General features: G+C 43.0%; 1 protein-coding gene across 2 annotated transcripts in view; it reads left to right on the top strand.

The window, feature by feature from the left end:
- The window catches only part of DENND1A (DENN domain containing 1A), a 235,816-nt gene that overhangs the window by 63,448 nt on the left and 144,695 nt on the right, over positions 1–27,673 (top strand). For both annotated transcript variants that reach the window (XM_070758843.1, XM_070758844.1), the window contains exons 4-5: positions 19,002–19,051; positions 24,114–24,233. In XM_070758843.1, coding sequence (XP_070614944.1) covers positions 19,002–19,051; positions 24,114–24,233 — 170 coding nt within the window. The remainder of the gene's footprint in view (positions 1–19,001; positions 19,052–24,113; positions 24,234–27,673) is intronic.

The raw sequence follows: 27,673 nt of genomic DNA, 5'->3' as shown, positions 1-27,673 counted from the left end.
AAGGAGAGAGTTGAATCATCTACAGTTCAGGTTTGGCAGGACGTTGGTTCTTGGCCTCCCAAACCATCCAAAGGAGAGGAACATCCCCTTTTCTGCAAGGCTCTCTCCGAAGATGGCTTGCAGGACAGGAGAACCTGAGGAGAAAACCAGAGTCTTCTTAAAATCCATCTTGAAGTTTCCATACACCAGTGGTCGGAAAACACAGAAGTCCTGACTGGAAGCGTTCAATTCTGGAGCCGAATCGGAAGGCTGGTCCCCCCACCACCACCACCATAGAGTCTCCTCCTAGAAGGTGTTCTTTTTACTCTGCCAACCGGAAGCCCAGTTCCATCAACATAGAGTCTCCTCTTAGCATGGAGTCTTTTCCTTTTACCGACCGGAAGCCCAGTTCCCCACCATAGAGTCTCCTCCTAGCATGGCATTTTTTCCTTTTACCAACCAGAAGCCCAGTTCCCCACCATAGAGTCTCCTCCTAGCACGGCATCTTTTCCTTTTGCCGACCGGAAGCTCGGTTCCCCCACCATAGAGTCTCCTCCTAGCACAGCATCCTTTTTCCTCTGCTGACCAGAAGGTCGGTTCCCCCACCATACAGTCGCCTCCTAACATGGCGTCCTTCCTCTTCTGCTAACCGGTAGGCCAGTTCCCCCACCATAGAGTCTCCTCCTAGCATGGTGTCTTTCTCCCTTGCCGACCAGAAGGCCGGTTCCCCACCATAGAATCTCCTCCTAGCATGGCATCTTTCTTCCTTGCCGACCGGAAGGCCGGTTCCCCACCATAGAGTCTCCTCCTAGCAGGGTGTGTTTTCCTTTTACCGACCAGCAACAGGGAGCCACAGCAGAGGGATGAAAGAGCCACATGCGGCTCCATAGCCACGGGTTGCTGACCACCATTTTTAAACTCTACACCACTTCTTTGTAGTTGGCTGGGTTTTTTTTGTCTTAACTCCTCATCTTGGACTCTTCTTCGTGGCTCAAGACAGATGCTGACAATCAGGCTTAAGGATTATCTTATTCCTCCAAGACTTTTGCTCATTATGATCATCTCAGTGTAGGAAAAAAAACAGGTCTATCCCTTCTGGGAAAAAGGGGTTTATCTGTACGAAAAATATCCATCCTGCCCATTTCCACTGAACCTTGACAGACAATTTTTTTAGTTCATTGTTTTAAGAAAGAACTGAGTTGGACACTGGAACCCGTGAACTGTTCTTCTAACAAATGAAAAGGGATAAACCTTTCTTTCCCCCCCCCTTCATTTTCTTCTATTAATTTTACAAAAGGAAGGAGGATTTTAAAAAAAGCTGTTTTTATTTTATTTATCTGTTTTGCACCTTAGTCCACAGAGAAAAGGAGGACTTTCCTCCAGGGACACAATGGCTTTGGTTCAGTTGTCTATATTATTTATTATTTATTAATTGCCACCCCTCTCTGTGACTCACAACATATCAGAACAACATAACAATACATCTAAAAATCCAATTAATATGGCTAAAAAACCTTAAAAACTCTAATATAATTTTAAAAAACCATTAATCACCGTTCACTCAACCAAACATACTAAACATTCGTTGATCAGGGGGCTAGGATCTGATGGCCCCAAGCCTGGTGGCATAAATGGGTCTTTAAACTTTTACGGAAAGAGAGGAGGGTGGGGGCAGTGTGAATCTCCAGGGGGAGCTGATTCCAGAGGGCTGGGGCCCCCACAGAGAAGGCTCTACCCCTAGGCGCTGCCAACCGACATTGGCGACGTTTTGACGAAGTCCCACTCATCATCTTCAGGCTGGTGCTTCTGTCCTTGTTCTAGGGCGAACACAGCGAGACCTGAGCTGCCTTCCCTCTATAAATACACCCACCCACCCACCAGTATTTATAGAGGGAAGGCAGCTCAGGTCTCACCATGTTCGTCCTAGAACAAGGACAGAAGCACCAGCCTGAAGATGACGAGTGGGACCTCGTCGAAACGTCGCCAGAAATCTCTAAATCCTACACGGGAAGAAACCCGAATATACCAAGACCGTCATATATGTATGTATGTATGTATGTATGTATGTATGTCACATGTTTTTGCTGAATTTGAAAATTAAGGGAGACTGGGATAGATCTATTTCGGCCTTATTCTGGCCTCATCAGCTAGCCATACCCTCACTGGGACTTGAACTTGCAACCTTGGCCTTGTAAGGCAGAGAATTAACCTCTAGGCTACAGCATCCAATCCCTTCAGCTCTGTACCAGGGAAGGGTTACATGTTTTTTGTGTCAAATCATGTATCTACACACACAGACAGAAAACACAGGCTCTATTTCATTAGTTGCATTTTATGGATTTTTACGAACTTAATTGAGAAGGCTTTGGATGTCCCCCACCTCCGTTCACACCGGCTTTCCTGACCGAATTTCTCTTTTATTTGCTGATTAACTGAGGCTTTCTCAGATCAGCTGCTGCATCCTCCTGTAAGACCCTCTAGCTTAGTCAGCCGTGGGCAATCAGCTTTGCCTTCCTGGTTTCTAGTCCTCTAAAAGTTAAAAAAAGGGTGGGGGAAGCAGGGAAGAAAATCCTACGGCGGTGTGAATCACTCTCAAAGCACAGCTTGGCCTTCTTATTCCAACTTCCCTCTTGAATAACTTTATCTGTGAGTCACTCGGTGCTCCCTGTTGAATTATCGCCTGATATAGTCAGCTACACCAAGAATACCAGCAATGCAAGGGTGGGTTCCACTTGCCTTCTATGGAACCAACTGCCTCCCCAAGGTCCATAAGGCCCCCACCCTGCTGCTTTTCCATAAGGCCATGAAGATCTGGCTATGCCGGAAGTCCTGGGGCCCCCTAAATCAACCACTATTTTGACCATGTGTATGAATCGGTATGAATGGCAAGTACCGTGGTACCTCTACTTAAGAACGCCTCTACTTAAAGAACTTTTCTAGTTAAGAACCGGGTGTTCAAGATTTGTTTTGTCTCTTTTTAAGAACCAGTAAGACCCCATTTGGAATACTGTGTTCAGTTCTGGAGACCTCACCTACAAAAAGATGTGGATCAAATCGAACGCGTCCAAAGACGGGCTACAAAAATGATGGAAGGTCTTAAGCATAAAGCCGATCAGGAAAGACTTCATGAACTCCATCTGTATAGTCTGGAGGACAGAAGGAAAAGGGGGGACACGGTCGAAACATTTAAATATGTGAAAGGGTTAAATAAGGTTCAGGAGGGAAGTGTTTTTAATAGGAAAGTGAACCCAAGAACAAGAGGGCACAATCTGAGGTTAGTTGGGGGAAAGATGAGAAGCAACGTGAGAAAATATTATTTGACTGAAAGAGTAGTAGATGCTTGGAGCAAACTTCCAGGAGTCGTGGTTGGGAAATCCACAGTGACTGAATTTAAACATGCCTGGGATTAACCATAGATCCATCCGAAGATAAAATACAGGAAATAGTATAAGGGCAGACTAGATGGATCCGGAGATCTTTCTCTACCGTCAATCTTCTATGTTTCTATGTCCCCCTGTAGTGGTGGGTTGCTACCGATTCACCCCGTTTTGGGCAAACTGGTAGAGGCGAGAGGCTCCGCCCACCCGCCCGGATAACATCACAGGCAATCTGTGCAGAAGCGCCACACATGAGCAAAGTGAGCATGCATATGCGTGTGTGCTCACAGTTCCACACCAGTAGCGAAAGTAAGCAAAACTCACTACTGCAACACACAGTTGTGGGCATGCACAGAGTTGACCTTCTCCGGGTCCCGTCAACTAAGCAATGTCGTTTGGCGGGACCCAGGAGAAGAGCCTTCTCTGTGGTGGCCCCGACCCTCTGGAACCAGCTCCCCCCAGATATCAGAGTTGCCCCCACCCTCCTTGCCTTTCGCAAGCTCCTTAAAACCCACCTCTGTCGTCAGGCATGGGGGAATTGAAATTTCACTTCCCCCTAGGCTTATAGAATTTATACATGGTATGTTTGTATGTATGAGTGGTTCTTTAAATTGGGGGTTTTTTAGATTGTTTTTTATATTAGATTTGTTTACATTGTCTTTTTATATTGTTATTAGCCGCCCCGAGTCTTCGGAGAGGGGCGGCATACAAATCTAATTAATAATAATAATAATAATAATAATAATAATAATAATAATAATGCAAGTTGCCAACATGTCCGGTTGTTGATTGCTATGGGACAAGCTTCTGACTCACCTAGAATTTGCATCCAGCCATCTCCAAACAAACAAACAAACAAGCAAACAAACACACAAACAAATAAACAAACACAGAAACAGACAGACACTTAGAGAAGAGCGGGTGTGCCCTTGTGGGTATCTGCACACTGGGGTGTTTTCAAAGCCTAAGGGGCTGTGATGGAGGACTTGCTAAAACACACATTCCGTACACACACGCACACAGAGCAAAAACAAAACAAAGTCAAATAAAAACAATGCATTTCCCAGACACTCCAGAAAAGGTACTTAGCCTCTCAAAAGGCTAATTAAATTATTCAGAAATAAAAATCCAGTTTAAAGTTGTAATTGGCATAATTAAGGAATTTTAAACAGGCTACAAATAAGAGCTGCATAATTCCTTCGGGAGAAAGCTGCCAAAAAACCCACCAAAAAACAAAGAGCCAGATTTAGCAGGAGCCCACCTTGGATGGATGGATGGATGGATGGTCTGATGTATGTATGTATGTATGTATGTATGTATGTATGGATGGATGGATGGATGGATGGATGGATGGATGGATGGATGGATAGATAGATAGATAGATAGATAGATAGATAGATAGGTGAGTCAGAGTGAGAGAGAGGTAGGTTACAAGATAGATAGATAGATGATAGATATAAAGATAACAATATAAGATGATAGATAGATAGATAGATAGATAGATAGATATAAAGATAACAATATAAGATGATAGATAGATAGATAGATAGATATAAAGATAACAATATAAGATGATAGATAGATAGATAGATAGATATAAAGATAACAATATAAGATGATAGATAGATAGATAGATAGATAGAGATAACAATATAAGACAATAGATAGATAGATAGATAGATAGATAGGTGAGTCAGAGTGAGAGAGAGGTAGGTTACAAGATAGATAGATAGATGATAGATATAAAGATAACAATATAAGATGATAGATAGATAGATAGATAGATAGATATAAAGATAACAATATAAGATAGATAGATAGATAGATAGATAGATAGATGAGTGAGTCAGAGTGAGTGAGAGAGAGGTAGGTTACAAGATAGATTGATAGATGATAGATATAAAGATAACAATATAAGATGATAAATAGATGGATGGATGGATGGATAGATAGATAGATTATAGATATAAAGATAATAATATAAGATGATAGATATCCATCTATCCATCCATCTTTCCATCTCTCTCCTTCTCCTTTTAAAATATTTTTATTGAACAGTTTTAAAAAAACTTAAAATACAAATATACATATATACAACTCAAACATTCAAAAAACCCACCACATAACATTAACATAACATAACAAAACAAAACATAAACAGTGAGATATTCATTTAGCAGTGTTGCGTATTGATGCATCTTCTGTGTTAATACATCACTTGTTCATTACTGTAGTAGTTTATCTAGACTCACATCTTTCTTAATTCCAATGTATTACAATCTTCTTAAGCAATTAATTATAGAACCAGGCTGCAGGTTTTAAATTGAGACGTAGGTTTAATCCGCTGCAGGTTTCCTTTGCAGTTAAAATAGTGGAGATGTCTGCATTTGGAGTAGCTTACATGTTGAACAGATAGTCAGAAGTTGAGAATGGACTGTTTTCTGCTCCAAACGGTTCTATACTAAAACCCACAAGTGGAGTCCATCAGCATGGAAAACCTCTACCTGAAACCTTCACCTATGTATGTACACTGAGAGCTTCTGCATTGGAGGCAAATTCCTTGCGTGTCTATCATACTTGGCCAATAAACTGTTCTGTTATCTATTCTATTCTATTATATGTTCTATCTCCTCTCCCCTCCATTCCCCTTTTAGTCTTCTCCTCTCCTCTCCCTCTCCTCTCCTTTCCTCTCCTCTCCCCTTCTATCTTCCCTTCCCTTCCCTTCTATCTTCCCTTCCCGTCCCTTCCCTACCCTACCCTACCCTACCCTTCTATCTTCTCTTCCCTTCCCTTCCCTTCCATTTCCTATTCTATTCTATCCTATTCTATTACGTATTCTATTCCCTATTCTATTCTATTCTATTACGTATTCTATTCTATTCTATTCCCTATTCTATTCTATTCCATTCCATTCCATTCTATCCGCTCTGAGTTCAAGGAAGAGGGCAGCATAGATATCTAATTAATAAATAAATTAAAATAAATAAATTCTATTCTCATTCTAATTCTTCTAACCCGTTCTGTGTTTTGTCCTATTACCTGTTCTATATTTCATCCTAATTCTAATCTAATTCCAAATTCCCTTCCATTCAACCCCTTCCCCGTTGTGCTTGGATAACACCCCCCCCCCCAACCCCCCCAAAAAATCCTTCTCCTGCAGCCCCTTCATTACAGCATTACCAAAGCTCTTTTTTTTTTTTTTGAGCTGCCTCTGATTTTGGACTTAGGCACAGAATAGCCGGGCCCGGGTGGCCAAGTTAGCGACCCCGGCTCTCCAGCTGTTTAGGGGGATGAAGGAAGGCAGCAGCTGGGACCTCAATGGCAGCTCGATCTGCCCTACCTTCCCCGAGACAGCCTTGGTTTCTGAGTTTAGCTAAAGAAGCTTGACTAATCCCAACTGTCTGGAGGAGGGGGGGACGCATCCTCTGTTAAAACACAGAGCCTGGCCCCGAGGCAACCCCCCCCCCCCCCCCGATCCTGCAGAAATGAAAAATCGAGGACTCCGGCCACCTTCCCCTGCCTGCTTAGCAAAGGCCTTTTCTCTCCTCCTCCCCCCCTTTTTAAGGGGTGGGGTAACTTCTTCGGAGAGGAGGGGGGGACTAGAGAGAAGCAGAATTTGCTTAAGGCTCCTTGATCGGGAAGTTTAGGAGTTTTGGAGAAGAAGGTGGCTTGTCATTGTCGCTCAGAATGTAGTACCTTGTTTCCAAATGTAAAATAATGCACTTGGGGGAAAAGGAGTTCTCAATCTGAGTATTGTATTGGCAGTTCTGTGTTAGCAAAAACTTCAGAAGAGAAGGATTTAGGGGTAGTGATTTCTGACAGTCTCAAAATGGGTGAGCAGTGCAGTCATGCGGTAGGGAAAGCAAGTAGGATGCTTGGCTGCATAGCTAGAGGCATAACAAGCAGGAAGAGGGAGATTATGATCCCGCTATATAGAATGCTGGTGAGACCACATTTGGAATACTGTGTTCAGTTCTGGAGACCTCACCTATAAAAAGATATTGACAAAATTGAACAGGTCCAAAGACGGGCTACAAGAATGGTGGAAGGTCTGAAGCATAAAACGTATCAGGAAAGACTTAATGAACTCAATCTGTATAGTCTGGACTCTGGAGGACAGAAGGAAAAGGGGGGACATGATCGAAACATTTAAATATGTTAAAGGGTTAAATAAGGTTCAGGAGGGAAGTGTTTTTAATAGGAAAGTGAACACAAGAACAAGGGGACACAATCTGATGTTAGTTGGGGGAATGATCAAAGGCAACATGAGAAAATATTATTTCACTGAAAGAGCCGTAGACACTTGCAACAAACTTCCAGCAGACGTGGTTGGTAAATCCACAGTAACTGAATTTAAACATGCCTGGGATAAACATATATCCATCCTAAGATAAAATACAGAAAATAGTATAAGGGCAGACTAGATGGACCATGAGGTCTTTTTCTGCCGTCAGACTTCTATGTTTCTATGTTTCTATGTTACCTATAGGAGCAATCCTTGAATGACCTAACTGGGGGGGGGGGGCGTCGCAGAAAAGGGGAAGGGGATGAAAGGTTGGGGGGGAAGGAGGAGAGGAAGAGAGGGAGGGGAGGGGGCTCTCAGCTGCATTGTCTAACATCTGCTCTCCTCGTTAGTTTTGTTCTTGGCAATTCTATGCGGACTTCGGGAGACGAAAGAGAGTGGGGGGCACCGCGACCTCTAAGCTTCCTTCTGAATATTTATGCAAGGGGGGGGCGAGGAGAGAGAGCCACTAAGCTGTCCTTCACGTCCCCTCCCCACCTCGTTCTTTCTATTTTATTTTATTTATTCATTCATTTGTCCAATACACAATACATATGGAAGAGAATAGACATGAAGTGATATATATAAAGATAATATGTAAAAATAGAGGAGAAGATATATGAAAGGAAGAATATATATCCGTGTTAAGGTTCCAGGTAGCATCCAAATTAAATCAGAGTCCGAGTCAAAGTGCTCCTCAAGTTCGAATCCCTTGTCGCCCACCCACAAACTTGTCACGTTGCCCACTCAGATTGTGCCAATGTGGCCGGTCCGCCTTCCGCTTCCGCCCAGGTGGGTGGGCATAGGATGGCCTTGAACCCCTCGAAAGAATGCTTTGTGGCTGCATCTGCTGCCTCCTGAAAATCACCCCTCCAGAGTTCCCATAAACATCAGGTCTTCTATAGCAGTGTTTCCCAACCTTGGCAACTCGAAGATATTAGGACTTCAACTCCCAGAATTCCCCAGCCAGCGAATGCTGGCTGGGGAATTCTGGAAGTTGAAGTCCAGATATCTTCAAGTTGCCAAGGTTGGGAAACACTGTTCTATAGTTAGTGTGGCAAGCCGTTAATTTATCACCAACTTCTGCACCCTGTTGGCAATCCCCTTTTAAATCCATAAATGTTGGTTTAACTACAGCAGGGGTGTCAAACTCAAGGCCCTAGGGGCTGGATCTGGCCTGCCGGGTGCTTAGATCTGGCCCGCTGGACTGTTCTGGAAACAGTGAAGGACCAGCCCTGGGGTGCCTCTGTCAGTGAAAATGGAGCTCGCGGGGGCCACGGGCAGCACTTCCAAGTACCATTTTTGCTGGTTGAGGCCTGCAGGAGGCTGTTGTCGCAAAAAACGGACCTAGGGAGCCCGTTTTCGCTGGCACATCGCTTGGGCCGCCACAGGTGCACCCCAACATGAATGATGGCAAGTTGCCACGTCCCCCTGAGGTCAAACAAAACTTTGATGTGGCCCTCAATGAAATCGAGTTTGACACCCCTGAACTACAGAGTGCCAATGGTTTCTAATTTAGGGGGTCTTTTAGGACAACCTGCGGGCGCTCGCTGCCCCCTCGTGGGAGCATCACAGGAGCTCGTGGCCCCACCCACGTGAGCAACGGGTGCTCTGGTGGGCACACTCGCACTCATGTGCCTGCCCCTCCCACAAAACCATCCCCTTCTCGGGCCCCCCTCGCTCTGGGTTGCCAACTTGGGAAGTTTGAAGAACTCTGTTTTGGAAGTCTCTCTTTATTATCTTTATGTATGCTAGAAAAATCTGCATTCCAGAATATAAGGAGGCATTCTGCATTCGCTTTCTTTAATGACGGTTGCAAATACCATGCGTGCATGTGTGAACTCAGAGTGGATTTGATTTATATCAAGTCGATTTAAACCACAATTTAACTCCATTGCAATGCAGGTTTTCAAGGCGGGCTTTGCAAGGGAAGCTCGGAGGCCAACTTGTTAATTGTGGCATACGTTTTTGTGTTCGGGATGTTGGCAAGGGTTGCCCCTATTTTGCTAATCTTTTTTTTAGAGTGACATGAAACAGAAATACTAGCCTCCTTTTCATAATGGGTTTGGTTTATATATACATGGAGAGAGAGAGAGAGAGGTAGAAAGGGAGGGAGGGAGAGAAGAGAAGAGAAAAACAGAGAAACAGAAAGAGAGAAACAAAAACAGAGAGAGAAGAGAGCAAAAGACAGAAACAAGAGAGAGGAGAGAAAGAACGAGAAGAGAAAGAAAGAGAGGAGAGCAAGAGAGAAGAGAGAGAAAGACAAAGAGAAGAGACAGAAGAGAGAGAAAGAGGGAAGAGTGAGAGAAAAGAGAGAGAAAGAAATGAGAGAGGGAGGGGAGAATGAGAAAGAGAGGAGTGAGAGTATGAGACAGAAAAGAGAGGGAAACAGAAAGAGAAGAGAGAAAGACAGAGAAGACAGAAGAGAAAGAGAGGAATGAGAGAAAAGAGAGAAAGAGAGGAGAGAAAAGAGAGAAAGAAATGAGAGAGGGAGAGGAGAATGAAAAAGAGGAGTGAGAGTGAGAGTATGAGTCAGAAGAGAGAGAGAAAAACAGAAAGAGAGAGGAGAGAAAGACAGAGAAGACAGAAGAGAAAGGAATGAGAGAAAAGAGAAAGAGAGGAGAGAGAGAAGAGAGAGGAGAATGAGAAAGAGAGGAGTGAGAGTAAGAGTAAGAAGAGAGAGAAACAGAGGATAGAAAGACAGAAGACAGAAGAGAAAAAGAAAAGAAAGAGGAAAAGAAAAAACTTTATAAAAAAGAAGACAGAAGAGAAATAGAGAAGAGAGAAAAAAGAGAGAAAGAGAGGAGAGTGAGAGAAAGAGAGTGAAAGAAATGAGAGGAAAATGAGAAAGAGAGGACTGAGAGTGAGAGTAAGAGACAGAAGAGAGAAAGAGAAAAAAAGAGAAAAAGACAGAAAGAAAGAGACAGAAGAGGGAGGGGGAGAAATAGAAAAACAAAGAGAGAGCAAGAGAAAGAAGAGAGCGAGAAGGACAGAAAAGAGGGAGAGAGGAAAGAAATAGGAGAGAGAAAGAAAGAACGAGAGGAGAGTGAGAGAGAGAGAGAGAGAAGAGAGGAGAGAGAGAGAAAAGAGAGAAAGACAGAAATGAGAGGAGAGTGAGAGGAGAGTGAGAAAGATAGAAGAGAGAGAAGAGAGTGAGAAAGACAGAAGGAGGAGAGAAAAAGAGAGGAGGGAAAGAAAAAGAGAGAGAAAAAGAGAAAGAAAGAGGCAGCAAGAGAAGAGAGAGAGAGAAAAAGAGCAAGAGAGAGAGAGAGAGAGAGAAAGAAAAATATGTGTGTGTTTAACCATTTTGGGTTTTTTATGTGTGTCTGCCACAGTACCATAAAGGAGGGCTGGGCAGGCCCTGCCGGTCGCTTTTCTTTGCAAATCCAGCATGGATTTCTAAGATCGCATCTGCCAGCTCAGGGTTCCCAGGAGGAGGGCCACCGAGCGCCGAATTCAAGGCAGGGCCATTATTTCTGCTTTGGCTTGCGTTGTAATCGGGGACGAAACCTCAGGGAGATCGCAGCCTTTCCGCTGAGTAATGCCCGAGAGCTGGATTGAAAGGACTGCTGGCCTTAGGGGGTAGGATTTGAAGGCCCAGGCCCAATTAAATTTAAAAATTCAAGGATTGTCAAAACCGGTAATGAACAAGAGTTACACACACACACACACAGACACAGACACAGACACACACACTGGTTAAAAGTTGTCCATCTGCGTACCATTTGTGAACGGCATGGTTAAAAAAATCGAAACCGCCTGGATTACAGGTAGGCCTCAGTTTAGGACCACAACAGAGTCCAGGATTTACGTCGCTAAACGGAGACATTAGTTAAGTGAGTTTCGCCCTGTTTCGCGCCCTTTCTTGCCGCCGCCGTTAAGTTCAATGACCAATTCCCCGTGGACTTTGCTTCTCAGACGGTAACAAAAGGGGATCGTTATGAACATCATAAATATGGGTCAGTTGTCACGTGTTGAATATACAGGGTGCGTTCCAAAAGTAATGCAAATTTTTTTTAAAAGTAATTTATTTGAACAGATTTTTTTATTATTATTATTATTATTATTATTATTATTATTATTATTATTAATTAGATTTGTATGCCGCCCCTCTCCGAAGACTCGGGGCGGCTCACAACAGTGATAAAACAATATACAATAACAAATCTAATATTAAAAGTCTAAATAACTATTTATTTATTTATTTATTCATTCATTCATTCATTCATTCATTTATTAGATTTGTATGCCGCCCCTCTCCGAAGACTCGGGGCGGCTCACAACAGCAATAAAAACAATATAATAGTGGAACAAATCTAATATTAAAAACATATAAAACCCTATCATTACTTAATTTAACATTAAAAGCCTAAAAACCCCATTATTTAAAAAGCATACACACAAACATACCATACATAAAACTACATAGGCAAGGGGAGATGTCTCAGTTCCCCCATGCCTGATGGCAGAGATGGGTTTTAAGAAGTTTACGAAAGGCAAGGGGGGTGGCGGCAATCCTAATCTTTGGGGGGAGCTGGTTCCAGAGAGTCGGGGCCGCCACAGAGAAGGCTCTTCCCCTGGGTCCTGCCAGCCGACATTGTTTAGTCGACGGGACCCAGATTTGCACAAACACTTAAAATTCTTCAAAGTACTGTCCTTGGGCTTCTACACATTTTTTCCAGCGACTCTGCCATGACCAGTACGCGCCCTGGAAGGCGTCTTCGGGGACCTCTCGCAAGGTCTTTGTCACGGCTGATTGGACCTCATCTATGGATGAAAAATGGGTTCCTTTCAGGGCTGGGAACAAAAAGAAGTCTGCTGGGGTGACAACAGGACTATTGGGGGTGGTGGGGCAGCATTGGCACCTGGTGTTTGGCCAGGAACTTGTGGACTCATAGCGCGTTGTGGCAAGGCACGTTTTTCGTCCATAGAAGAGATCCAATCAGCCGTGATGAAGACCTTGCGAGAGGTCCCCAAAGACACCTTCCAGGGTGTGTCAAGAATCATGAAGTACAACAATGATAGTCATAGGGTACAAATAAGCAATCAGGAAACAATCAATATTAATATAAATCATAAGGATGCAAACAACAAGTTACAGTCATACAGTCATAAGTGGCAGGAAATGGGTGATAGGAAGGATGAAAAGTAATAGTAATGTGCCCTTAGTGAATAGTTTGACAGTGGTGCGGGAATTATTTGTTTAGCAGAGATTTTATGTTTCCGAACCAGTAGGGGAGCTTCATCGCTGGAAGCTTTCAAGAGACACTGGACTATCATCTGTCAGAAATGGTGTAGGACCTCCTGCTTGGGTGGACTAGATTAGGGCTAGGCAAAGTTGGCTCTTCTATGACTTGTGGACTTCAATTCCCAGAATTCCTAAGCCAATCATGCTAGCTCAGGGATTCTGGGAGATGATAATGATGATGATGATGATGATGATAATAATAATAATAATCATAATAATCATAATAATCATAATAATTTATTAGATTTGTATGCCGCCCCTCTCCGAAGACTCGGGGCGGCTCACAACAATAATAAAAAACAATATTATAGCGAAACAAAACTAATATTAAAAAGAAGCATATAAAACCATATCATATTTAAAAACCAAACAACACATACATACCAAACATGATAATAATATGATAATAATAATAATAATAATAATAATAATAATAATAATAATAATAATAATTATTATTATTATTATTATTATTATTATTATTTATTAGATTTGTATGCTGCCCCTCTCCAAAGACTTGGGGCGGCTCACAACAATAATAAAAAACAATATTATGGCGAAACAAAACTAATATTAAAAAGAAACATATAAAACCTTATCATATTTAAAAACCAAACAACACATACATACCAAATATAAAATATAAAGAGCCTGGGGGAAAGGTGTCTCAACTCCCCCATGCCTGGCGATATAGATGGGTCTTGAGTAGTTTACGAAAGACAAGGAGGATGGGGGCAGTTCTAATCTCCGGGGGGAGTTGATTCCAGAGGGCCGGGGCCGCCACATAGAAGGCTCTTCCCCTGGGGCCCGCCAAACAACATTGTTTAGTCGACAGGACCCGGAGAAAGCCAACTCTGTGGGACCGTATCGGTCACTGGGATTCATGCGATAGTAGGCGGTTCCGGAGGTACTCTGGTCCAATGCCATGTAGGGCTTTAAAAGTCATGACCAACACTTTGAATTGTGACCGGAAACTGTTCGGCAGCCAATGCAGGCCATGGAGTGTTGTAGAAACGTGGGCGAATCTGGGAAGCTCCACGATGGCTCTCGTGAGTTGAATTTCACATGTCATAGAAGAGCCAACTTTGCCTATCCTTGGACTATTGGAGTAGATGACTTACAAGGTTCCTTCCAATTCTGTTATTCTGTTATTTTTTTCCCCCTAATCACACATGAACTATTCCCCTTGGCTCGGCGAGCTTCTCCTCTTCTCCTCGTCTTGAGCTGCTTCCTTGAGCTAGAATTGCGACTTGCTGTGTTGACCTTTCCTCCTCCGGCAAAGAAACTGGTGGGCTTAAGGGTGGTGGCGGGCTGTCCCGAGGGAATGGCTTTTCAGTCTGTCGCCCCCGGCTCATTTATTTTGAAAACTTTGGTGCTGCAACCCAGCCCGATCAATGCCTCCGATACATGTCCGCCGTCCGCGGGATCGATGGGAAGGGATTTTTAGAAGACCCACCTGGGATTCGAATGTCAGCGGTGTTTTGATTATAAAAAGGAGGGGGACCAGAGAAGGTGGGGGGGGACAGGATTTGAACCAGGTGGCAAATATCGGAGGGCCAGGGGTGAGACGGTAGGGCTGGATCCTGGGGGAGTGCAGCTCACAAGCTTTTGTGCGTCAAGGATAGCGGCTGCTCGGTATGGATTTATCTTTCCCTGTCACCCCCAGAGCTCATTAAAATGTTAAAACATGAAACTGCATGTAAAAAAATAAAAAGAAGTAAACTTGGGTGTTGATCCAGGATTCGAGGAAGGGTTAAAGCACAGAGATCTTCGGAAGAAAATAGCCTTCTCTTCTGTTTGCGTAAAATAGCATGAAAGAGGAAATAGTATGAATTCCTTTGAAGCCAATTGAAGAGGGAAGCAACGTAGAACCGGAGGAGATCCTGACATTTAGAAAGAATTGGTCCTTGGAATGGCTGGCCTCCAGAAATCGTAAATGCTCCATCACTGGAGCTTTTCAAAAAAGAGATTGGACAACTACTGTATTTTTTTGGAATATAAGAGTATAAGATGCATCTTAGTTTTGGGGCAGGAAAATAGGGAAAATAATGTGTTTACGGGTGGGTATTCATCTGGCTAGCGTCCTTAGCCAGCATATTATTTTATCCCCTGGTTAGAGCTTTAAAAAAACTTTATTCAGAGAGAGTAACAATCAAAGAGCTTGCAAGCCAGTAGGAGCTGGGAACATCATTAGCACCTGGAAAGAAACATTCCGAGTAAGTAGAGCAATGGGAAAAAACCCTGCAAAGACTTAGGGCTTGGAGAACATTCATAGAAACATAGAAACATAGAAGACTGACGGCAGAAAAAGACCTCATGGTCCATCTAGTTTGCCCTTATACTATTTCCTGTATTTTATCTTACAATGGATCTATGTTTATCCCAGGCAGGTTTAAATTCAATTACTGTGGATTTACCAACCACGTTTGCTAGAAGTTTGTTCTACTCTTTCAGTAAAATAATATTTTCTCATGTTGCTTTTGATCTTTCCCCCAATTAACACTAACTTCAGATTCTTCACAGAGAGTAACAATGAAAGAGCTTGCAAGCCGGTAAGAGCTGGGAACAGTGTTAGCACATGGTTAAGGCTGGAAGAAACTTATTTGAAGCAATTTAGAGCAATGAAAACCCTGCAGAGACTTAGGGCTTGGAGAACATTCTTCGCAGAGAGTAACAATGAAAGAGCTTGCAAGCGGGTAAGAGCTGGGAACATTGTTAGCAGCTAGTTAGAGCTGGGGGGGGGGAAAGCTACATTTAGAGTACAAAACATTACCCAAATTATCAGCTTCTTTTAGGGAGGAAAAAGTTTCATCTTATATTCTGAAAAATACGGTATTTATCAGAAATGATATATATAGCAGGGGTGAAATGCAATAGTGGGCTGCTGCATGGACGGTCCGCTGCGCATGCACCTATGCATTTCCAATGCATGCAGTCTGGAGGACAGAAGGAAAAGGGGGGAACATGATCGAAACATTTAAATATATTAAAGGGTTAAATAAGGTCCAGGAGGGAAGTGTTTTTAATAGGAAAGTGAACACAAGAACAAGGGGACACAATCTGAAGTTAGTTGGGGGAAAGATCAAAAGCAACATGAGAAAATATTATTTTACTGAAAGGGTAGTAGGTCCTTGGAACAAACTTCCAGCAGACGTGGTAGATAAATCCACAGTAACTGAATTTAAACATGCCTGGGATAAACACATATCCATCCTAAGATAAAATACAAAAAATAGTATAAGGGCAGACTAGATGGACCATGAGGTCTTTTTCTGCCGTCAGACTTCTATGTTTCTATGTTTCTATGCACACAATTCAGCTTTTGTACATGCACACAATTCAAAGTGTTGGTTATGACCTATAAAGCCCTTCATGGCACCGGACCAGATTATCTCCGGGACCGCCTTCTGCTGCACAAATCCCAGCGACCAGTTAGGTCCCACAGAGTGGGTCTTCTCTGGGTCCCGTCAACCAAACTGCCGCTTGGCGGGACCTAGGGGAAGAGCCTTCTCTGTGGCGGCCCCCCAGCTCCCCCCAGAGATTAGAATTGCCCCCACCCTCCTTGCCTTTCATAAGCTGCTTAAAACCCACCTCTGCCGCCAGGCATGGGGGAATTGAGATACTCCTTCCCCCTAGGCCTCTACAATTTTATGCATGGTATGTCTGTATGTATGTTTGGTTTTTATAATAATGGGTTTTTAACTGTTTTTAGTATTGGATTATTATTATATGCTGTTTTATTACTGTTGTTAGCCGCCCCGAGTCTGCGGAGAGGGGCGGCATATAAATCCAATAAATAAATAAAATAAAATAAATAAATAAATGTGTAGGAAGCAAAATCTCACGCGAGGATGCTCGGGCATGTGAGATTTCGCCGATTCTTGGCATTCTTTTGCTTCCGTGCATGCGGCGAAATCTCCCGCGCACAAGCACCCATGCGCGAGATTTTACTTCCTGCACATGCTCAGAAACTGAATCTTGCACCCGCATGTGCGCGCCTGCCCACCGGACATGTGCGCACCCATCAGCATGAGCGCACCAGTAGCGCCGATGACAGACAACCAGTCACTGGTAAAATGCTACCAGTTTGGCCCGATTTGGGCGTACCGGTAGCAGCTGCCGACGATTAGGAGAACTGGTAGCGGTGATAGTGCGCCCGGATACCACCATTTTATTTCTTTTTAATTCTGTGCGCATGTGCAACGGTGGCGCGCATGCAAACACGTACTTTTGAGGACCTGGATACTGCACCAGTCAAAAAGAGGGCATTGAAAATATTGACTGACCCCTCGCATCCTGGACCTAAACTGTTTCAACTCCTACCCTCAAAACGTTGCTACAAAGCACTGCACACCAAAACAACTAGACACAAGGACAGTTTTTCCCCGAATGCCCTCACTCGGCTAAACAAATAGTTCCCTCCACACTGTCAAACTATTTGCTAAGTCTGTACTACTATTACTACTAGTTTTTCTCATCGTTCCTATCACCCATCTGTATGAATGTATGATTGTAACTTGTTGCTTGTCTCCTTAAGATTTTTATTAATATCGATTGTTTCCTCATTGCTTATTTGACGCCCTATGACAATCATTAAGTGTTGTACCACAAATGTATCTTTTCTTTTATGTACACTGAGAGCATCTGCACCAAAGACAAATTCCTTGTGTGTCCAATCACACTTGGCCAATAAAGAATTCTCTATCCTATCCTATCCTATCCTATCCTATATTTTCTTTTATGTACACTGAGAGCATCTGTACCAAAGACAAATTCCTTGTGTGTCCAATCACACTTGGCCAATAAAGAATTCTCTATCCTACCCTATCCTATCCTATCCTTTCTTTACTTTTCTTTTATGTACACTGAGAGCATCTGGACCAAAGACAAATTCCTTGTGTGTCCCATCACACTTGGCCAATAAAGAATTCCCTATCCTATCCTATCTTATCCTATCCTATCCTATCTTTTCTTTTATGTACACTGAGAGCATCTGCACCAAACACTAATTCCTTGTGTGTCCAATCACACTTGGCAATAAAGAATTCTCTATCCTATCCTATCCTATCCTATCCTATCCCTTCCTTTATGTACACTGAGAGCATCTGCACCAAACACTAATTCCTTGTGTGTCCAATCACACTTGGCAATAAAGAATTATCTATCCTATCCTATCCTATCCTATCTTTTCTTTTCTTTGATGTGCACTGAGAGTATCTGCACCAAAGACAAATTCCTTGTGTGTCCAATCACACTTGGCCAATAAAGAATTCTCTATCCTATCCTATCCTATCCTATCCTATCCTATCCTATCTTTTCTTTTATGTACACTGAGAGCATCTGCACCAAAGACAAATCCCTTGTGTGTCCCATCACACTTGGCCAATAAAGAATTCTCTATCCTATCCTATCCTATCTTTTCTTTTATGTACACTGAGAGCATCTGCACCAAAGACAAATTCCTTGTGTGTCCCATCACACTTGGCCAATAAAGAATTCTCTATCCTATCCTATCCTATCCTATCTTTTCTTTTATGTACACTGAGAGCATCTGCACCAAAGACAAATTCCTTGTGTGTCCAATCACATTTGGCCAATAAAGAATTCCATTCTATTCTTTCGCCAACCTCTTAGCCAACCTGGTTCCTAGGATACGAGGGAGGAGGAGGAGGAGGAGGAAGAGGAAAAGGTGGAGGAAGAGGCCAGAGATCCTACTCGTTGGTCCTGGTGGTATTGCTGCTCGCCATATGTTGGGGTCGGAAGTCTCCCTGGAGGCGAGTTAGCCCTAGGCCAGGCCCATCGTCCCCGCCCCCTTACCCAAGGTTGCCACAGGAGGCCTCCCCCCCATACCGCTTATCCATGTGTGAATCTTGATTAATTTTTCATTTTTAATGAAGTTTGATCGTGTTTGTTCTTCCCCCGTGATTGACTGGCTGGCTCTTCTCCTTCTGTGTAATTGATAAAGCATATTTCTCTTCATCTGTCTCTGGTTATTGCGGGGCAGCGTTTGCAAGATTTGTGTTTCTGCGTGGTTAATGTTAAGATTTATTGGTCCCTTTGGAGGATTAAATTGTTTCTCTCTCTCCCCCCTCTCCCCCTTCTCTTCTCTCTGCAGGAAATTCTGCCTACGGTGGCCAAGTTCTGTTTCCCTTTCTACGTGGACAGGTAAGGTTGAGTTCCTAGATGTTATCCAAAAGAAAAGGAGGAAAATGCAACGTAAATAAAAATTTCTGGATAATAAAGATCAGGTCATTCTTAAGGCTCTCCCTAAACCTGTTTTAAAAGGATCTTCAGTGGAGTGTTAATTTGTTTTTTAAATTGTATCATCTACAGCCAAATTTATTTCTATTTTTTTTCCCTTCCTGTGACATTGTTTTAGAAATTATTTACCTTCTGCTGTTAACATCCTGTGGTTTTTACAACTGTGGTTTTTGTTTTGTTTTGTTTGTGGGTAATTCTGCAAATCAAGTGACTTGCAACAAAGTTTGGAATGTTGTGTTGCCCAAATGGCGGGTGATTTCCAGCAACTGTCCATAACCATCCCTTTTCTTCTCTGTCCTTCTCATTGGGTTCTCTTCAGTATTGTGTGACATTAATGTCTTGTGTCAAAATTGGGTGGGTGTCTTGCAAAGACGCCCACACACCATGGGGCAAGTAGAGTCAATAAGAGGGAGGCGAGGAGGAATAAATGAATTAATGTTCCTGCTGTAAATGTTTTCTCTTACTTTCTGTGGGATAGGATAGGAATAGGGACAGTAGAATAGAGTAGAATTACAGAATGGGATGGGATGGGATGGAATAGAAATTGGAATAGAACAGAACAGAATGGAATAGAAATTGGAATACAATAGAATAGAATAGAATAGAAATTCAAATAGAAATTTGAACAGAATAGAATAGAAATTAGAATAGAATAAAAATTGAAACAGAAAAGAATAGAATTGAATTGCAGAAAGAAGAGGAGAGGAAAAGAGAATAGAATAGGAATAGAATAGGAATAGAACAGAACAGATAATACTAGAACAGAATAGTACAAGAATAGAACAGAACAGGAACAAGAACTAGACTAGACTAGAGAATAGAATAGAATAGAAATTGGAATAGAATAGAATTGAATTGCAGAATAGAAGAAGAGGAGAGGAAAAAAGAAGAGTATTAGAATAGAAGAGAACTAGATTAGAGTAAAATTACAGAATGGAATGGGATGGAATAGAATAGAATAGAATAGAATGGAATAGAATACAATGGAATAGAAATTGGAATAGAATAGAATAAAATTGAATTGCAGGAGACGATTAGAGTAGAAGAGAATTAGAGTAGAGTAGAATTATAGACTATGATAACAGAATACAGTGTTCCCTTGATTTTCGCAGGTTCAAACTTCGTGGAACGTCTGTACCACGGTTTTTCAAAAATATTAATTAAAAAATACTTCGCGGTTTCCCCCCCCTATACCACAGTTTTTCCTGCCTGATGACATCATATGTCATTGCCAAACTTTCGTCTGCCTTTAAAAAACATTTTTTAAAATAAACTTTAATAAATAAACAAGGTGCATAATAATCTAAATGGTTGCTAAGGGAACGGGAAATTGTAATTTAGGGGTTTAAAGTGTTAAAGGAAGGCTTGGGATACTGTTCATAGCCAAAAATAGTGTATTTACTTCCGCATCTCTACTTCACGGAAATTCGACTTTCGCGGGCAGTCTTGGAACACATCCCCAGCGAAAATCGAGGGAACACTGTATAATAGAATAACAGAAAGGAAGACAGTAACAGAAGAGAAGAAAAATTGGAATAGAAGAGAAGAAAAGAGAAATCAGAATAGAATAGAATAATAGAATAGAATAATGTAGACCTAGAATAGCAACAGCAATGGAATGGAATGGTTTTGGAACCCACCACACCTTGAAGAAGTGGCCCACTCAGATTGCCAGGGATGAGGAGGGACCCTCCCGAAATTGGGCAGGCAGAACGGGAGTCTTCTGCGTCCAGGCTAAGCCTTTGCAACCTTCCGTGGGCAGAAGAAGAACATCTGAAGGGCTTACGAAAAAGATGGTTGCTCTCAGAGAAAAACGTCATGGTGGGAAAAAACCTACTTGGCTTTGGAAAACCTGAGCTGGATGGTGTTTCTCTCAGCTTCACTCCGTTGCATCTTTTGGGGAGGAGAGTGAAGAGTTGCAGTGGGGATGAGAACCATGCAAAGGTTGTGTATTGTAGGAAAAAACCCCTCCCAACTTGAAGGCTTCCTGTGGTTGGCGTTCAATTCTTTCTCCAGCAACCTGCAGCTCCCCTTGGGTGCATAGTCTTTCGAACCCCCCTCTGCTCTTCTATAGGGCCCAAAGTGAGGGTCTCCCCCAGCCCCCGCCCCCATGGGTAAATCAAGGCTGCAATTTTCCCATGCTGGGGGAAGGCAGCTTTCATGGAAAGACCCAGCCAAGCTGCCAAACACATTAAAATACACATTCTGCGTTTCCCCCTCTCCGCACGCCATTCAGGAAATTCCGGCTGCACGTAAACAGCTCCTCCCAGCGTATAAAACAAACTGTTATTTAGGAAAGAGGAATCAAGCTGCTAGGAGTTGTATCCTTTACTAATTACAGGGCCCTGGCGTACCTACGCGGCTTTTATCCAGTCGTCGCTTTTTCTACTATTCACTCCGTGCTCGCTGCACACTGGAGATGTAATTTCCCCCCCCTCCGCCAGGGAGGAAAGGACCCAGCGGTGACTCCAGAATGTTGTTTGAGCCGTCGCGGGAGAGGAAATTGAACCGAAAATTTCCACTGGCTTGGTTTCTAAAATATAGACATCAGAGAGTTATTGTTAATGCCGAGTATTCTGAGCAGAGACGGGTTACAAGCGGTGTGCCACAAGGGTCTGTTCTGGGTCCTATTCTTTTTAATATGTTTGTGAGTCACATAGGGGAAGGTTTGGTAGGGAAGGTTTGCCTATTTGCCGATGACTCTAAAGTGTGCAATAGGGTTGATATTCCTGGAGGGGTGTGTAATATGGTAAATGATTTAGCTTTACTAGATAAATGGTCAAAGCAATGGAAACTGCAGTTTAATGTTTCCAAATGTAAAATAATGCACTTGGACAAAAGGAATCCTCAATCTGAGTATTGTATTGGCAGTTCTGTGCTAGCAAAAACTTCAGAAGAGAAGGATTTAGGGGTAGTGATTTCTGACAGTCTCAAAATGGGTGAAAAGTGCAGTCAGGCGGTAGGGAAAGCAAGTAGGATGCTTGGCTGCATAGCTAGAGGTATAACAAGCAGGAAGAGGGAGATTGTGATCCCGCTGTATAGAGCACTGGTGAGACCCCATTTGGAATACTGTGTTCAGTTCTGGAGACCACCTACAAAAAGATTTTGACAAAATTGAACGTATCCAAAGACGGGCTACAAGAATGGTGGAAGGTCTTAAGCATAAAACGTATCAGGAAAGACTTAATGAACTCAATCTGTATAGTCTGGAGGACAGAAGGAAAAGGGGGGACATGATTGAAACATTTAAATATGTTAAAGGGTTAAATAAGGTTCAGGAGGGAAGGAGTTTTTAATAGGAAAGCGAACACAAGAACAAGAGGACACAATCTGAAGTTAGTTGGGGGAAAGATCAAAAACAACATGAGAAAATATTATTTTACTGAAAGAGTAGTAGATCCTTGGAACAAACTTCCAGCAGACGTGGTTGGTAAATCCACAGTAACTGAATTTAAACATGCCTGGGATTAACATATATCCATTGTAAGATAAAATACAGAAAATAGTATAAGGGCAGACTAGATGAACCATGAGGTCTTTTTCTGCCGTCAGTCTTCTATGTTTCTATGTTAATAGAATAGAATAGAATAGGGTTAGGAGCTAGGGGTAGGAATAACAGAATAGGAATAATAGAATAGAAAGAATAGAATAGAATAGAAAGAATAATTTAGAAATAGAATAATGTAGAAATGAAATAGAATTAACAATAGGAATGGAATGGAGTGGTCCACAAATCCATAAGTCTTCAGCTTGGTGCATTCTGGGAATTGAAGTCCACAAGTCTTAAGCCTTGGGCAGGGTAGGCAAAGCTGGCTCTTCTATGAATTCTGGACTTCGACTCCCAGAATTCCTGAGTCTATCATGCTATCTCAGGAATTTTGGGAGTTGAAGTCCACATGTCATAGAAGAGTCAACTTTGCCTACCCCTGGCCTGGGGGATTCTGGGAGTTGAAGTCCACAAGGGCTCAGCCTGGGGGATTCTGGAAGTTGAAGTCCATGCGTTTTCAGCCTGGGGGATTCTGGGAGCCGAAGTCCACAAATCTTCAGCCTGAGGAATTCTGTGAGTTGAAGTCCACAAGTCTTCACCCTGGGGATTCTGGGATTTGAAGTCCACATGCCTTCAGCCTGGGGGATTCTGGGAGCTGAAGTCCACATGTCTTCAGCTTGGGGGATTCTGGGATTTGAGGTCCACATGTCTTCAGCCTGGGGGATTCTGGGAGCTGAAGTCCACATGTCTTCAGCCTGGGGATTCTGGGATTTGAAGTTCACAAGTCTTCAGCCTGGGGGATTCTGGGAGCTGAAGTCCACAAATCTTCAGCCTGAGGAATTCTGTGAGTTGAAGTCCACAAGTCTTCACCCTGGGGATTCTGGGATTTGAAGTCCACATGTCTTCATCCTGGGTGATTCTGGGATTTGAGGTCCACATGTCTTCAGCCTGGGGGATTCTGGGATTTGAGGTCCACATGTCTTCAGCCTGGGGGATTCTGGGAGCTGAAGTCCACAAGTCTTCAGCCTGGGGGATTCTGGGATTTGAAGTCCACAAGTCTTCAGCCTGGGGATTCTGGGATCTGAAGTCCACAAGTCTTCAGCCTGGGGGATTCTGGGATTTGAAGTCCACAAGTCTTCAGCCCGGGGAATTCTGGGAGCCGAAATCAACAAAACTTCAGCCTGGGGGATTTTGGGAGTTGAAGTCCACAAGTCTTCAGCCTGGGGGATTCTGGGAGCTCAAGTCCACAAGTCTTCAGCCTGGGGGACTCTGGGATTTGAAGTCCACAAGTCTTCGGCCTGGGGAACTCTGGGAGTTGAAGTCCATATGTTTTCAGCCTGGGGAATTCTGGGAGCTGAAGTTCACACGTCTTCAGCCTGGTTGATTCTGGGAGCCGAAGTCTTCAAGATTTGCCAAGTTTGGTTTAAAGACTGGAGGCCACGGGCTATCCATTAACCCCTTCCTTCTTTTCACTTCCAGCCTCATGGTGGGACAGGTGGGGCAGAACTTCACATTTGTCCTCACAGATATCGACAGCAAACAGAGGTTCGGCTTCTGCCGTTTGTCCTCGGGGGCCAAGACCTGCTTCTGTATCTTAAGGTAAGCCAGAATTTGCTCTTCCTCCTCCTCCTCCTCCTCCTAGAACACGAGTCCCCAACCTTGGCCAATTTAAGACTGATGGACTTCAACTCCCAGAATTCCTCAGCCAGCCATGGTTGCAGGGTGGATACAGTGTAGGCTGGCTGGGGAATTCTGGGAGTTGAAGTCCATCAGTCTTAACATTGCCAGTGATGGCGAACCTATGGCACGGGCGCCACAGGTGGCATGTGGAGCCATATTTGCTGGCATGCAAGCCATCTCCAATTTCCATGTGTGTGCCGGCCAGCTGATTTTTGGCTCACATGGAGGCTACGGGAGGGCGTTTTTGGCTTCCAGAGAGCTTCCCGGGGTAAGGGGGAGGGCTTTTTTACCCTCCTCCAGCTCCAGGGAAGCCTTTGGAGCCTGGGGAGGGTGAAACATGAGCCTACTGGGTTCACCAGATGTAGGGAAACAGGGCATTTCCGGCCTCCAGAGGGCTTCCGGTAGGCAGGGGAGTTGTTTTTATCCTCCCCAGGCCTTGAATTATGGGTGTGGGCACTCGTGCATGCGCAATATTTGTTGGTTTGTTGGTTTGTTGGTTGATTTGATTTGATTTGATTTGATTTGATTTGATTTGATTTGATTTGATTTGATTTGATTTGATTTGATTGCTGCCCCTCTCCATAGACTCGGGGTGGCTCACAACAATAATAGAAAAAAGTTCATAACAAATCTAATAATTTAACGATTAGAAAAAGAGAAGAAAACATTACAATCCCTGTTATTAAAGCAGACATACACACAGACATACCATACTTAAATTTTATAGGCCCGGGGGAGATGTCTCAATTCCCCCAAAGGTGGGTTTTAAGGAGTTTACGAAAGGCAGGGAGGGTGTGGGCAGTTCTAATCTCTGAGGGGAGCTGGTTCCAGAGAGTCGGGGCTGCCACAGAGAAGGCTCTTCCCCTGGGGCCCGCCAAACGACATTGTTTAGTCGACGGGACCCGGAGAAGGCCAACTCTGTGGGACCTAATCGGTCGCTGGGATTCGTGCAGCAGAAGGCATGCATGCTCTTTCAGCACCCTAGGGAAGAAAGGTTTGCCATTTCTGGCATTGCCAAGGTTGGAGATCTGTGTGTTAGCATTCCACACTGGGCTTAACCAATGCTAGAATACTGTATTCCCAAACAGAGTACATGTGGCAGTGGTGGTTGTTCAGACAATAACACAGACCACTATTTTAAAGGTATTATTTACAAGGTATGCAATATCATTAATATTACACACTAATCATAATACCATTACATTCTTCCAAGGTGGGTAAAATGAGGACCCCGATTGTGGGGGCAATAGGCTGGCTCTGTTAAAAAGTGCTATTGCTAACATGCTGTAATCCGCCCTGAGTCTAAGGAGAAGGGCGGAATAAAAATCAAATAAATAAATCAAATAAACTCTACTAAACAAATAATTCCCTCAACACTGTCAGGCTTTCTACTAAATCTGCACTTCTATTCTACTAGTTTTTCTCATCATTCCTATCACCCATTTCCTCCCATGTTGACTGTATGACTGTAACTTGTTGCTTGTATCCTAAGATTTTTATTAATATTGTTTCTTCATTGCTTATTTGACCCCTATGACAATCATTAAGTGTCGTACCACATGATTCTTGACAAATGTATATTTTATTTTATGTACGCTGAAAGCATATGCACCAAGACAAATTCCTTGTGTGAACAATCACACTTGGCCAATTCTATTCTATTCTATTCTATTCCAAACAAATAAATAAACAGACAAACAAAACAAAACAAAACTCATTTGACCCACGATGGAAGGCTGAGCCAACCTTAAGCCGGTGATGAGATTTGAACCGCTGACCTGCAGATCTAGCAGTCAGCTTTAGTGGCCTGCAGTACCGCACTCTACCCACTGCGCCGCCTCGGCTCTTCCACAACTACTACAATTACCACAACTATTACAACTACCACAAAAACTACAACTGTTACAACTGCCACACCCATGCAAGGGTGTATCCTTCCTTTATATAGTTCCCAACCAATCAGGTTGCGATACAATTAGTAAACCTATGATTACACACTAATTATTGCTTACATCAGCCATTGCCGTAGTTACGGACCGTTTTTCCTGCATTGTAATATTACCTGAGGATGTACTAACTCCTGACAATATCCAGGACTCATGACTTATCTTTGCTTTCTGACTTTATAAACCTAGGACAGCTGTTAAGGCCATATAAAGACCGATTTAAGATTTATTTGTGTGTGAACACCATTAAGCCAGCTTATTAGCAGTGGTTAATCAATTAAATATACAATACAGATTGAGTTCATTAAGTCTTTCCTGATACGTTTTATGCTTAAGACCTTCCACCATTCTTGTAGCCCGTCTTTGAATGGGTCCAAAGACGGGCTACAAGAATGGTGGAAGGTCTTAAGCATAAAACGTATCAGGAAAGACTTCATGAACTCAATCTGTATAGTCTGGAGGACAGAAGGGAAAGGGGGGACATGATCGAAACATTTAAATATGTTAAAGGGTTAAATAAGGTTCTGGAGGGAAGTGTTTTTAATAGGAAAGTGAACACAAGAACAAGGGGACACAGTCGGAAGTTAGTTGGGGGAAAGATCAAAAGCAACACGAGAAAATATTATTTTACTGAAAGTGGAGTAGATCCTTGGAACAAACTTCCAGCAGACGTGGTTGGTAAATCCACAGTAACTGAATTTAAACATGCCTGGGATAAACATATATCCATCCTAAAATAAAATACAAAAAATAGTATAAGGGCAGACTAGATGGATCACGAGGTCTTTTTCTGCCGTCAGTCTTCTACGTTTCTAAATATAGGATTGAACAAAGTTGAGTGGCTGCTACTTTTTCTCTGGTCTGTAGCTGAGGCAGAGCAATTTTAAACTCCAAGCCACTTACCGTCTTTGTTGCTCTTCTCTGCATTCTTTCTAGAGTTTCCACATTTTCTTTTTTTTTAAATATCGAGACAACCAAAACTGAATGCAGTATTGCAAGAGGGTCTTGCTCTTAGCAGAGCCTGGACTGCCATCGTTTGCAACTATGATTTGCAACAAGCGGGAAGAGGGAGATTATGATCCCACTGTATAGAGGGCTAGTGAGACCCCATTTGGAATAATACTGTGTCCAGTTCTGGAGACCTCACCTACAAAAAGATATGGATCAAATTGAATGGGTCCAAAGACTGGTGACAAAAACGGTGGAAGGTCTTAAGCATGAAACTTATCAGGAAAGACTTCATGAACTCAATCTATGCAGTTTGGAGGACAGAAGGGAAAGAGGGGGACACGATCAAGACATATGTTCAAGGGTTAAATAAGGTTCAGGAGGGAAGTGTGTTTAATAGGAAAATGAACACAAGAATAAGGGGGCACAACCTGAGGTTAGTTGGGGGAAAGATCAGAAGCAAGG

This window comes from Erythrolamprus reginae, chromosome 8 (assembly GCF_031021105.1).
Source record: "Erythrolamprus reginae isolate rEryReg1 chromosome 8, rEryReg1.hap1, whole genome shotgun sequence".
Lineage (NCBI taxonomy): Eukaryota > Metazoa > Chordata > Lepidosauria > Squamata > Dipsadidae > Erythrolamprus > Erythrolamprus reginae.
Note: the sequence above shows the minus strand (reverse complement) of the source record. Positions and strands in the feature narration are given on the sequence as shown.